The sequence below is a fragment of the Cynocephalus volans genome, chromosome 3 (genome assembly GCF_027409185.1).
Source record: "Cynocephalus volans isolate mCynVol1 chromosome 3, mCynVol1.pri, whole genome shotgun sequence".
Lineage (NCBI taxonomy): Eukaryota > Metazoa > Chordata > Mammalia > Dermoptera > Cynocephalidae > Cynocephalus > Cynocephalus volans.
The window spans coordinates 171312526-171326978 of record NC_084462.1 but is presented as its reverse complement, the minus strand read 5'-3'; the positions used below and the strand labels follow the sequence as shown (position 1 = coordinate 171326978).

The 14453-nt window shown below is 31.9% G+C and overlaps 1 protein-coding gene across 1 annotated transcript in view; it reads left to right on the top strand.

Moving 5' to 3' along the window:
* Positions 1–13314, top strand: part of TC2N (tandem C2 domains, nuclear) — a 40805-nt gene extending 27491 nt beyond the window's left edge. The window contains exons 7-12 of the mRNA XM_063091342.1: positions 320–420; positions 816–932; positions 3370–3561; positions 7601–7715; positions 10215–10414; positions 12406–13314. Coding sequence (XP_062947412.1) covers positions 320–420; positions 816–932; positions 3370–3561; positions 7601–7715; positions 10215–10414; positions 12406–12516 — 836 coding nt within the window. The 3' untranslated portion in view covers positions 12517–13314. The remainder of the gene's footprint in view (positions 1–319; positions 421–815; positions 933–3369; positions 3562–7600; positions 7716–10214; positions 10415–12405) is intronic.
* The last annotated feature ends 1139 nt before the right edge of the window (positions 13315–14453 follow it).

Below are 14453 nucleotides of genomic sequence, written 5' to 3'. Positions count from 1 at the left end.
TATATTAGTGAAGGAACTTCCAGAAACATATAATATTAAGGCCATGTAAACGCTTTTCGGGAAGGTTTTTCTTAGTTTTAACTAAGTCCCTGACACTGCTATTGGGTTAAATTTTTAAAGCATGTGCTTTTCATAGTATATCTTCCCCCTCACACTTCAATAAAAACATTAGCGTGATTTCTGTCTTATAAACTGGAAACTGTAAGAAATAATTGTAGCATTTTTCAATTGTGCCCTTAAAATTGGATTGTTAACAAAGCTTAATTGGGTTAGAAGGCTTGCATAACATGTCAAACATCCTTGTCTTTTTACAATTCAGATACAATTACCCTATCAGGAGATGAAAGAGATTTTGGGAGATTGAATGTGAAATTGTTTTATAATTCTTCAGTAGAGCAGATCTGGATCACAGTTTTACAGGTAAATCAGTATAGCTGATACTAACTTTTATTTCAAAATTGAATATTTAGACATTTTAAACATCTGCTGTTGCCCTCTTCTGGAGAATGGGCCAATCAATACTGTCTTTGGAATTTAGGATTCTATGGTATTTTGCAGAAAATAATATTTAATAAAGCATATAAGAAAATAAGTCTATAGTATGGCAGTATGTGTGTTTTAACCTCAAGAAGGAAATTGATATGACATCTAGAATATTAAATGTCAAAATTAGTTTAATGTGATGAAACATGAAGTTTCAGACCAAAGTTTATTTTTATAGTTTTTAATCTAAAGTCATTAACTCAAGAAATACATTAAATATTTGTGTTGTCAGAGTCCTTAATAAAATTCAAAGTGTATTTTAATTTTTTTAGTGCACAGATTTAAGTTGGCCCTCTATTTATGGAGACACTCCTACTATTTCTGTAAAAGGAACACTAACATTGCCTAAACAAGTGCATTTCAAGTCTTCAGCCAAGGAAGTTTCCAGCGTAAGTTTGTGTTTGAGTTTCTTTTCTGTTTTTTCATTTTTGTCGCTTTTATCCATGTAAAGAATCAGAATAAGAAAGTGTTTTATTTTTGGGAAACTGCAAATTATGTACCTTTGCCTTTTAAAGACAATATTGAATCTTAAACATATTTGATATTTTGTTGTCCAATATTAAGTTGCATTTAAAAAGAAAATCTTAATCACTAAAATAAGAGTATATGGAATATGAACAATTTCTAAGAAACCTATTTATTTTCCTTGTATGAAAGGAAAACACATGTCTATATTTTTGTCTTCTCTTCCCCCCAGCCTACTTTGGTTTAGAAAAATGATTGCACGATTGTAATTAATTTCTTTTAAATATTTCCAAGTAGAATAACTGGAAGATTTATAATCCTGAATTTGGTTTTATAGATTCTAGATTTCATGGTAATTTAAATACATGTTCATTTTTGTCTTTTGAAATGGATTAGATTAGTATTTTTCTATGCAAATGAAAAGTATCTAGAATGTATTATTTAAAAATTCAAATGACTAATAAACATGAAAAAAATTTGCTCTCACTGTTAATCATAGAAATACAAATTCAAATTACATATTGCTCTTTTTTTTGCTGTTAGAATTAGGGAAAATTTTATAAGTACTGTAGAACATACGACTTTTTAGAAATTATTTTTACAATATACATCAAAACCTTAAAATATTTATACATTTTAACATAGTAATTCTATTTGGAGTCTGTTCAATGGAAATAATCTAAAATGCAAATAAAATATATAAAAAATATTCTTGACAGTTTTGTTCATAGTGGAAAAGTTGACATCTAAAATGTCTCATAGGGAGGAATGGTTGATATATTAGTTTCCTAGGGCTGCCATAACAAAGTACCACAAATTGGGTGGCTTAAAGCAACAGAAATTTATCTCTCAGTTTTTAAGGAAGTCCAGAATCAGAGTGTCAGCAGTATTGGTTCTTTCTCTGAGGGAGAATCTGTTCCTTACCCTTCTCCCAGCTTCTGTGATAGCCAGCAGTACTTGGCATTCTTTAGCTTGTAGATGCATCACTCCAGTCTCTGCTTTCATTTTCACATGGCATTATGTCTCTGCGTCTTCACATGGCCATCTTCATACAAGGACACTAGTCTTACTGGATTAAGGGCCCACCCTATTCCAGTATTACTTCTTAATTTTACTAATCACATCTGCAATGACCCTGTTTCCAAATGAAGTCAGATTCTGAGGTATTGGGAATTAGGCCTTCAACATATCTTTTTTGGGGGGATATAATTAAACTATAACACCATGTAATAGAATACTAGGCAGCTGTGAAAAGTAATCTTTAGGAGAGTTTTTAAGGATATGGAAAAATGTTCTTAATAAGTGAAAAAGGCACTAAACAAAATTGGTGTATACAGTTGTCCTTTCTTATCCGGGGAGACTGGGTCCGGAACATTCTGTGGATAACAAATTCTGCAGATGCTCAAATCCATTATGTAATGGCTTAGTATTTGCATATAATCTACACATATGCTCCTGTATACTTTAAATCATCTCTAGATTACTTATAATGCCTAACACAATGTAAATGCTATGTAATTAGTTGTTATACTGTATTGTTTTTTATTTGTATTATTTTTTATTGTTGCATTGTTATTTTTAATTTCTTTTCTGAATGCTTTTGATCCCTGGTTAGTTGAATCTTTGAATGCCCAACCCGTGGATACGGAGGGCCCACTGTATATCACTTTTTGAAAATATGCATCATAGAAAGTCTAGATTTTGGTGGCTGGCCAGTATGGGGATCTAACCAACTGAGCTAACCTGCCAGCCAAGGAGAAGATAGAACTTTAAAGTCATATTTTCCTTTGTCTTCTCTATCCAGGAGTTTGATTTTCAGATTGGAAAGGATGGAAGAAATGAAACCAAAAGAGAAATTGAAGCCTAAGATCGACAGGAAGAACATTAGACAAAGAATAGCTCCTTTAAAGAATTAATTCAGGTCTCTTTATGTAAATGAGTTAGATTTGGGGTACTGAGAGTGCTTGCATATGAAATTCTTGAACCATTCTCATTTACCATTGAAGAATTGTGGTGTGAAGGAAAGGTGCCCCAGAATCAAAGATGGAAAAACAAACTAATTTTTAAAAAGGGAAAAAACTATATTCTGGGAAGCTTGATGTTGATATTGACCTGAATTCTTGATTAAGTAATTAAAAGGATGATTTATAAAATTAAGAAAGGCAATATCCAGGATAAACTCTGGAAACAAAATCATGACCGTTCTCATCTTTATTTACATTAAAAACTATATTTTTTGTTGGTGTAAAGAAAATTAATATACTTTTCCTGAATATAAAATAAAATATTATTTTTGTATTGGCATACAGCCTTTTTTTCAGTCTTTTATTTATCTTTTATGTTTTCTTGGTTTTCTTTAAGGCTATCGAATTTATGGAAACTTTTGTGTTTGCTATTAAGCTCCAAAGTCTACAAACTGTAAGGCTTATATTTAAGATTCAAACCCAGACTCCCAGGAAGAAAACCATTGGAGAATGCTCACTATCGCTCAGAACTCTTAGCACCCAAGAAATGGATTACTCTTTGGATATAACACCACCTTCAAAAATTTCTGTAAGTGATAATAATATGCAGTGTTAAAAGTATTTCGTAATTTTAGAATTATTTAGAGGATGGGGTTTTGTTTGTTAGATGATAACTTGGGCACTATGTAATATTAGATGATCAGGAAAGCTCTCAAGAAGTAATACTAATAATAATGTCGTTTAAAAATAATATTTTAGAAATAATTGATAAAGGGTTAACAGACTTTTTCTTTCTCCATCAGAAAATAACCTCAGAGTTTCTTTCTCCTAGCACATTTTCTGTTAATGTTTCATACTTAAGGGGAAACAACTTTAAATTGTTAATTTTATTTTTAGTGTTTTTAGTAGCTGGTGAAAGGAAAAACAGGAAAGAATCACAAACTCCAAACTCAATGAGAGATTGCCTGAAATAGGTTGGAAATTTGTTTTAATCATGAGTAAGCTATAGATCTGCTCACAAATTGGTTAGGATGGAAGTTTTTACAGCTAAGTTTTTTTGTAAAAAACTTGATTACCTATAATACTGATTGATTTTTGAGACCTGGTATTTGCTTCTTTTAATGAGCCAGCTGAACACTGTCTTTAAATTGCTTAGAAATTCCTAATAATTTAATTATATAATTTGTATGTCAGGATAACATTTATAGAAATCAGTCATAAGCTTTTCTAAGGTCAAACCTGTATGTGGTTTTAACTTTCTATAGGATTTATATTTTACCTACTTATAAAAATAATTAGGGTGACTTGGAGTGCTTCTTAACCCTGGCTACACAGTAGCATCACCTGAGAGCTTTAAAAAATGCCCATACCTAAAACCAGTAAAATTAGAATTTCTTGAGGGGTGGGGCAGAAGCTTTAGTATTTTTCAAAAGCTTTCCTGTGTCTAATTTGAGAACCACTGAATTGGAGGGAAAATTGGGGATTAAAAAATAAAAAACAAAGGATCACTATAATTAATCAGAAGAATTCAAATTTCTCAATAGTTATTTCTTGCCTGTTGTTCTCTGTCTCAACCCTGAATGTGTCTTTATAGGGTTTATTACAGCTTATGATTAAATAAGTTACTTGTTTTAAACAAAATAAAACTAGGCTCAAGCTTCCATCTGTTTTTTTCATATCTTGCTGTGTTTTTAGTCAGGGCCTGTCATATTATTGGCACTGGATAATTGTATATATGTAGGTAGGTAGGAAAGAATAAATGGTGAATGAAAGCATACCAAACTAGATTGTTGTTCTATTAAAATATGGCAAATTTGTTCTGTAACTGTGACAGGAGTTTATCACTGGCATCTTTAACTGTAGCTTAGTAGACGGTAATCTGCAACCATATTTAACAGAAGGTGCAAATATACTATTCAAATGAATAGTATATATATTAAAACTTTAAAGATAGAGTACATCAGGAGAGAACTCAATGAAGGCATTTTGGGGGGAATTGAAACATTATTATTTTATCTGCCTTGGAGAATCTGAATGAACAATTATGGCTAAATTTATACTAAATTATATCTAATATATCAGAGGTCTTACAAACATTTATATATGTGCTGTATGTCAGGTGCTAGGAATACAAACATTAATGCCCTGAAGAGGAATATTTGGTCTATACTGGATTGGTGAATTCATGTTACTAAGTGTGAATGTTTCATATTATTGGTTAAAGCAAGAATAGTATGTTTATTTTCTGTGTTGGAGAGGAAAATAGATATTCTAATTGTGACATTGAAAGAGCCAGACTTACATACCCATCCACACTGATAACTATTTCAACAAGAATGGCACAACTTTTGTGTACAGCTAATATTTTTCTCAATAAAGAGTTCTTGACCTTGTAAGTATTTAGTTGAAATCTGAAATTTCTGTGTTGGATGATGTGGAAGAGACAAGCTTTGCCTGAAGAAATAGCTGACATTTATAAAAATTTACCTTACAGCTGGCTCAATGCTAAGTGATCTAATGTTCACACCTAACTCATGAGCCTGATCTCTTGTTATCCCTGTTATGGAGATCAGATTTTGAAGCACTTGCCTGATTTCATACAGTCAGTAGTTGGACAGTCAGGATTTGAACGGAGGCATTCTGATTCCAGAACCAACTCCATTAACTCTACCATATATTGCCCCAAGAAGATAGTCTCAAATATCACCAGTTTTCTCTAATTATGTTTAATTTTTCATTTTCAACATTCCAGGAAGTCTAATAAAGTTTTCTTTTCTTTAAAAAGTGATACACTTGTTCAGGAGCAGAGGTCTTATATCTTCCACAGTTTTGTGCTGGATAAATGCAGTCAATACATACCTGCCAATTGATTGGAGTTTTAATTTTTTGGTTATTATGAGATTGAAAACCACTTTGAATACTTTTTCATGGTCTAAATTAATGTCCTGGAATATAAATTGAATTTGTGAAATAACCTTGGCTTGTAAGAAATGGTTAAACCCATTGCCAAATGCTGATCTATTTTATGAGAGTGAACTCTACAATTGTGTCACAGTAAGGGAAGTTATGTCAACTTTAGGTGTTTTCATAAGGGTTATTTCATTGTAGGTACAAAACTATAATGAAAAAAATTAATGAAAATATTTTAATCATGGTATTCTTTGCGTTTTATAAACAATAACTGTGTTTTTCAAAGTGTGTTTTTTTAAATGCAAGGATAGCAACTTTTTTTTAAATCAGCAAAAGTTTTATTTTATATATGGCTACCAAATTAGTTTATGTGAAAGGAGTTATTAATCCATTCTCATTCTGATTAAAATTAAAAGCAATAAATTTACTTATATATTAAAAGTCAGCATTTCTTGCCAAATAAGTTTTATTATCATTTTAGACTTTTTCAAGGGGGAATTAACCTCAACAGTTGGGTTTATACTTTTTAAGCAATTCACTTTTCATTGTCCATCTCCTATTTTCTTATGTCATGATCAATTTTAAAACAGAGAACCATGTTTTAAGAAAATGCCCAAGCTCCAGTCATGGCATGTATATAAAAAGTAGTGGGGGTTTTTTTGTTTGTTTGTTTGTTTTTCAATGAGCTGTGAACCAATTATTGGGGAATACTGGGGACAATTATCAAACATAAACCTTTTCATACAGTGTCATTTAGCTGTTCTGTAACGTTTTGGAACTAGTACGAGCAAAGACGTGTGTGTGTGTGTCTGTGCTGAGCCCTAGTTAGGATCTGTAAACATTATATTCTTGCTTTATTCCCATTTTTATTCTTTTCAATATGTGAACAGTAATGTTTTTGTGTTTGGACAACTTTATGTTCCTCTCTTTTATATTTTACTCCAAGGACCTTGGAATTCACATAAGCAGGCTGGCTTGTGTTGTATTTCACAGACAAATTACCAACTTTCTACTGCTGTTGGTCTGCAGTACTAAAGAGCACATTTTAATTTCTCCCCCTCTGTAAGTCTCTTTCATTTTACTGTTTGCCTCAGGTTCTCTTTGACCTTTTCCTTTTTCTTTACTGCCTCATCACTTAACTAGCCTCCTTCTTGCCAACTTTCTTTGGCTTACTTCCATTCAGCACAGTAATTCAACTCTTAATCCACAAATCTGTTTATTGTAGTAATGCTTTCTCTTCTGATTTTGGTAGCACCTATTCAAAGTTCTTCTGATTTCTATTAGAAAAAAAAAATAGTGATTCTTATATATAACATTTTTCATCATGTTTCATATGTTCTTAAAAAACAATTCAGTTAGCTACTTTTAATTCTTTTGAACGTGTGTTCCTTTTGTGTCAATTTCACTGGGCATTTTCTCTGATAATACTGCTTAGGAATGTAATCTATTTTTAATTTGAATTATCTTTTGGTGTCACTGATTTTAAAGGTTCAATATACAGGTATAACTTGTATTTTCAAAATCCACGCAAGTGAGTACCTTATATTTACAGAATCCATGATATTTATCTTCTTAACCTTCTCTTATAACTTGTGGCTTTGAGTATCGATAGAAAGCAATGCTTTGAAAATTTCTAACCTTAACTCTTTATCTTTGAATTTTTCAAATATCCCAAAACTTTATTCTTAATTACCAAATGACCCGTTTTTGATACGCAGGTTTGCCATGCAGAGCTGGAACTGGGGACTTGTTTTCAAGCAGTAAATAGCAGGATTCAGTTACAAATTCTTGAGGCACAATACCTTCCAAGCTCATCAACACCTCTGACTTTGAGTAAGTATATCAGTGGTTCAAAGTGGAATTAGAAAGTATTAGTGATAGAAACTTTTTTCTTACATTTCTTACAGTATAGACTAAAATTTTAGTTACTTTTATTATTTAACTTATCTATTTACTTTTAACTTAAAATTATTTTATCAGATTTCACATTTTAGCCATTGTGTCTACCTTAATCAGCTGGTCTCTCGATTCTTAACCAATTGTGACCTCTCTGCATTTGATGCTATTTTTTATTCATCAGTTCATACAAGTCGAGTGTCCAGAGGACTTTCAAATATCAGATATGTTTCACCAGTCTAAATAATTTATCCTCTCTCTAGGTCTGCCCTTTGTTGGTTGCTTTGCTAACTAGAAACTGAAGTTTAAAACACCCAAAATATAAAAAACAAACCTAGAAACATGTTTCCTTCCTTGTGCTTTTGAGCACAACTTGAGGTTGTAATACTTTGGTTTTCTAGGCCTGGTTCACTTAGCCACCCTTAAAGCTGGAAGTTTGAGGTCAGTTTTACCGTAATGGCGAAGAGTGGGGTAGGAGTACTGCCTTTTCCTCCTGAAAGAAGGGAACTATCTGGGGGCAGGCAAAAGCAATGGATGTCTGTTGTAACTGGAAAGACTAAAAATAAATGAAACTGAGCATTCAATTCAAAAAGCTAGAAAAACAACACGCTCAAGGAAAGTAAAAGGAAGGTATTAAAGCTGAAGGTGAAGTTGATAAATATGGAGACAACAGTGAAAGACATAATCAGTAAAACCAAAAGTTTTTTCTTTGGAAGGATCATTAAAATATTCAAATATAGCAGGTTAGATCAAGCACAAAAAACAAAAATAAAAACAGGAAAACATTAATTATATTCTGAACAAGGAAGAGGATGTAATTTCAAATTCAGAAGAGATTTGATAATATGTATATAAGACTACAGTACCATGTGTGACTATACCAATTCATTTGACATCTATATGAAATAAATGATTTTCTAGGAAATACAGTCAAGAATAGGAAGAAAATCTGAAAAAGAATAATCATGAAAATTCTAAAAGAATAACCATGAAAAAGTATTTATAGAACTGCCTCTAAGAAGAGCACTAAGCTAAAAATAATTTTACTGGCAGATTCTACAAAACTTTCAAGTAACATATAATTCCTATTCTATATAAGCTGTTCCAAAGCATTAAAAAAAGATGAAAAAAATAATTTTGTGAGGTTAGTTTATTCTTGATATCAAAATAGAATGGATAGCACACCAAAAAAGTAACTATAGACTAATATCACTTATGCAGATAGGTGGAAAAATCCCACAATAAAAATAAACAAATAAAACTCAACTTGGAATAAATCACTAGGACGACTACACATATAGTAGTTAATTCTAGGAAGAAAGGACAGCAGTAGAAACCTACAGATTGTACTGTTGTAAATAAATGTAACTTATTACATTCACAGATGACTTCCCTTAATCAAATGCTAATCAGGATTATCAATGATCTCTATTTTATATATCTCATGGGTTAGGTCTCATTCTTCACTTTGTGTCTCCCTCCTTTCTGGGAGTTCCCTCCTTACTTTCTTGCTGCCCTGGCAGCCCCAGCTCTATCACCTGACTCCTCATATTAGTCAGACTGCACTTTCTGCTTGAACTGTAGACATCTTTTGTCAGTCAGTCTGGGGAGTATGCCTAGGTGAAAAGCTGTATAAACCTGAATTTCACCCAGTGTAGTCCCCGTCTTTAAAGAGTTGACTACCGGGCCGACCCCGTGGCTCACTCAGGAGAGTGCGGCACTGGGAGCGCAGCGGCGCTTCCACCGCGGGTTCGGATCCTATATAGGGATGGCTGGTGCGCTCACTGGCTTAGTGCAGTGCAGACGACACCAAGCCAAGGGTTACAATCCCCTTACCGGTCACACACAAAAAAAAAAAAAAGAGTTGACTACCCTCAAATTTTTTCCTGGTCAAATTTTTTTGGTCAGTCTTTAGCGTTTTTTATATTTTTCCCAAAGTTTATCATTGTTATCTATGGGAAGGTTAGTTCATATAAGCTATTCTTCTGTTACTGGAAGCTCTGCATCTCAACTTTATTTAAATAGATTTTCTCTAGTGGGCATATGCTTAACTTCTGGCATCTCAAGCAAAGAATTTTGCCTCTGTAAAATTGTGAAATAAACACCTCCAGCTGTCCAAAGAGTCGGTGCCTCTCTTTTGTGTAATCCTTTTCAGTGTGGACTCCTTTGCTGCTGATTGTTATTTATGCCTACAATTCAAGCCTCCAATGGTATTCAGGTCAGAAGAAGATTAAATTCATTTGAGGTTGCAGTGGTTATTTGTAAGGTGTGGTAAAAGTTATAAAGTTGACTAGAGATGTTTTCTGTTATAGTACTAGCTCATCAAGCCTTTAAAAGTGGCATACTTATATTTTTACAATAAACTTAATATATAGATATATATCTTTATATGGTTTTTAAATAAAATTTTATAAATCACAATTTCTTTTTTTTAAGGTTTTTTTGTAAAGGCTGCAATGTTTAGCTCAGGAGAGTTGATTTATAAGAAGAAGACACGCTTACTGAAGGCCTCTAGTGGAAGAGTTAAGTGGGGAGAGACTATGATTTTTCCACTTATACAGAATGAGAAAGAAATTGTTTTTCTCATTAAGCTTTACAGTCGAAGCTCTGTAAGAAGAAAACACTTTGTGGGCCAGGTTAGTAGGGAGTTTTTGTCTTGAATTCTTTCCTTATAATTTTCCGTGCATTTAACGATTGGTTAACAAAGGGAATGCAGAGTAAAATTGAAGTTGAATAGAGTAAAATTCTGCAGCATTATAAATTAAAAATCAGTGTTGCCACAGAGATAAAATCTTATCAGACTTTTTTCTTTAATACAAATAGTTGGAATTTGTGAGCAATCGGGCTTCTGTTTAAATAAGACTTTCTCTGAACTTTTCAACTTTAAAAATTGTAAGAAAGATCAGTTTTTCAGTACTACTGACTCATTCCTTGTGGAATGAGGGAACACTAAGTATTTAAATGAAATTTCTTAAGGCTTTAGATATCAAATTTATTCTATTTCATCTTCAGTTTCATGGGCACTTTTTGTATGCTATTAACTGAGTTATGTTAGATTTGAATTCCTAGAAAACATCGATTTTAACAGTGGTAGTGATATTATTTTGATAGTGAAATCTGGTGTCTGGATTAATCTATTTAAAAATTTTCAGTAGTTTGTATAAGACAATATAACACTGGCTTACTTACCAGTCCTGTAGGAACTTGTTTCTTTTTGTAATTTCTTTCCTTATTCTGAGCGAATTAGTGGTGGCTGTCTATTATTTTTTATCTTAATTACAATTATTTGAGCCACATTTAAATTCCAAAATCTGTATTATTGGTTTTAAAGTTTCCATTTGACAACATAATGTTATTAAACAGTCTTCATGAAATCCTCAAATTATATATGATTTTTCACAGGTTGATGTCAACCCCGACTCACTTCTTTTTATTTTTTACCTGAAATATTAATTTAAAATGTTGTAGTTTTATCATTCTTAGTGTATTCTTATTCGGAAGAGTCTTATAACTAACATGCTTTTGATAGCCATGAGGCTTATGACGTCAATTCAGTTCAAGTTTTCCTGTATTATCAAGCCTCAACTCTCATGTATAAATGAAATAGGAAATTTACTGGAGAGATGATTTTCAGGATAACTTTTATGGTGATTTCATTTTCTTGGTTGAGATTCTAGTTAGAAGAATTCTGAAAAGGTCTTGCTGGTCATCTTCTTCCTACAGCTTCTCTGGAGTCACCATGATGAAGTAGCCAAATGTAGACTCAAGTTCTCTCACTCTTATATTAACCAAAGCACTCTAATGTTTTCTGTTTTATATATTGGAGTTCTTTGTAAGATTTTATTTGAAGGAAGGGTTCTTCAGACCAAAAAGGGAAGGAAAAAGTTTGAAAACCAATGAGCTGCCCCAAACTCTTTACTTAAGAGAATTAGAATCTAGTCTCAGAGACGTTAATCCTAAGGTAACATCATTTATCAGTGCCAGAGCTAAGGTGAGAATTCAGGTGTTTTGATTCCTTGTCTACCTTGACTCCATGATGTATAACCATTGTGATGGCTTATGTTTGCATAATACTTTATAGTTTTCCCAAGTTCATTGACATATATTATCTCAAGTTACATAAGTGATAGGTACTATGAACTTACCTACTATGAATCAAGAATGACTATTAGATTTTAATTAAGATTAGTTTTATTTAATGTAAAAGGTGCTTAAAAATAAACATTACTTACCAATCTAATTTTAATCATGATTAGCCTCAGTTTAGTTAACCTTTACAAAAATGTTTTTGAGTGGCTGGGATCAATTTTAAGTTGAGCTCCTAGATTTACTGAATAAGAAAGGGTACTGATAACTGTTTTGGGGAAAATAATTTTGTAATATCTCACCTTGAATTTTTAAATGGAATTGGATGATATAAAAGTCTTCAGAATGACTAAACACATTAAATGTTTTGATATTTAGGCATCAAATAGAGAAATCAGACTTACTTTTGGAAAAATGGGAAGGTGTTTAATTGGAAATATGTAACAGCCTTCCAAATGTCTTCATTAATAAGAGTATTTCACTGTATGAACTCAGTTATCATTGTTTTGTCAAGTTAAATGATTGTACTATTCCTTTACAGATTTGGATAAGTGAAAACAGTAATAACATTGAAGCAGCGAACCAATGGAAAGAGACAGTTACAAATCCAGAAAAGGTTGTTATCAAGTGGCACAAATTAAATCCATCTTGAAGACATCACACATTAATTTGGCAAAAGAACTTTACATTCTTTTAGAAGATTTATGATATCAATTTGCTACCAATGAGAAGAGACAAATCAGTACATTTGTTTGTTTAAGGCTGCCGTAATTATAATATATAGTGGATCTGAGAGAAGACTAAAACGATAAAAAATGTAATGAATTTTATCAGATATCCAAGTGACGGAAGTGTTTTAAACCAGCTCCAAAACAGACAATGAAATAAAAGTGTAGTATTATTAGGCAACCAAATGAATTATAATGTCTATGAGAATATCAACCATAGTTAGTTATTTCTATATTATGTTTTTGCTTGTGTTTTTAAACTTTACCTAGATATTAAAATCTAGTATATCAAGTCTCTGTTAGTACTATTAGACATTTAGAAGACTTTACCACTATTTCAGTGCTAGGTATTATTGATTAGATCTTGGCTCCACTGTTTACCTCTTGCTATATATTTTCTCTCAGCAAAAACGAATTGAACCAATTCAACTATTTTCTGTATTTGGGGAAAGTTTGTGTCCTATGTTTATAATTTCTTACCCATAAGGCATCACATTGCCACTTTGTAAGTTATTTATATCCAAGAAACTTCAGAAGTAGAAAACTACATTTTGGAAAGAATAAATGAAAATACCAGAAGGTTGAAGTTTAATTGATTACCCAGAATATATACATTTTGCTGTTTTCCTCCTTCCAATATTTTACTCTTTGTTTTATTTGGAATTGAAATAAGAGTATCATCCATATGGTTCATCCTAACTAGCAGAATTAGATGAGCTTAAGTAGCAAATTTAGTATTTTATGATAATTTCTTATTTTTAGTTTTTTAAATATAAATTACTTGATAAATAATTCATAATGTTAGAATATTTTTTCATGTTTTCATAACCATACCTGATAACACTTTGTAGCAAATAAATATTCTCTATTGTAGTATTCTTTCAGCTTCTTATTAGAACTCAGTATACGGGGGTATTTTCCCCCACACAGCCTCCCACACTATCAGCCTACTGTAGTGATGGTACATTTGTTAAAATTGATGAACCTAAATTGACACATCATTTTTATCCAAAGCCTATAGTTTACTTTAGGGTTCCCTCTTGGTGTTGTACATGCTAAGGGTTTTGACAAATGTATAACAACATTTATCCATTGTTACAATATCATATAGAGTAGTTTCATTGCCCTAAAAATCCTCTGCAAATGTAACTATTTTAATAGCTACCAAAGAAGTCAGTGTATTTATTGGTTTTAGATAATACGTAACGTTCTTTATTGTTTTAGAAAACAATAATTTTATTTTAGCAATTTTCTGTGTTCTATTAATGCTTTTGGTTCCTAAATTTAATATGTGAGGGTACATCAAAAAGTTTGGGGCAAAATAGAATTGAAACATAATGCAAATCTTTCTGTGAACTTTTTGAAGTACCCTCGTAGGTAGTCATGTATTTAATTCAATTTCTAATTATTTTATTTAATTTTAAATATTTTTACAATATGTGTATAATGTGTAATTTGAGAGAAAGCTATGATTTCTTGGTTTCTTGGAATCCTAGGTAAATAAAACATAAAAAGAAAATGTTTTCATTTAAAACATCTTTCAGGGTAGAGAAGTATTGATACTAAGTTCCCAGATGTTTTGATTAGTGTTTACTTAAACCTTTTCAAGTGAAGAAGTACTGAATTCAGCTGATATGCTGGTGGTTTTGTTGAAGCTTTATGTGGGAATATAAGTAGAAACATACTCTTTTGTTAATAGGTACTCATATTGTGAGAAAAACATTAACAGCTGGTAATAAAAAGTGAAATACTGTGCAAAAATCATTTCTCTTTGTATTTACTTAGGCAGTTCTTTTTTTTTTTTTTTTGTCTGTGACTGGTAAGGGGATCGCAACCCGTGGCGTGGCGTCGCCCACACCGC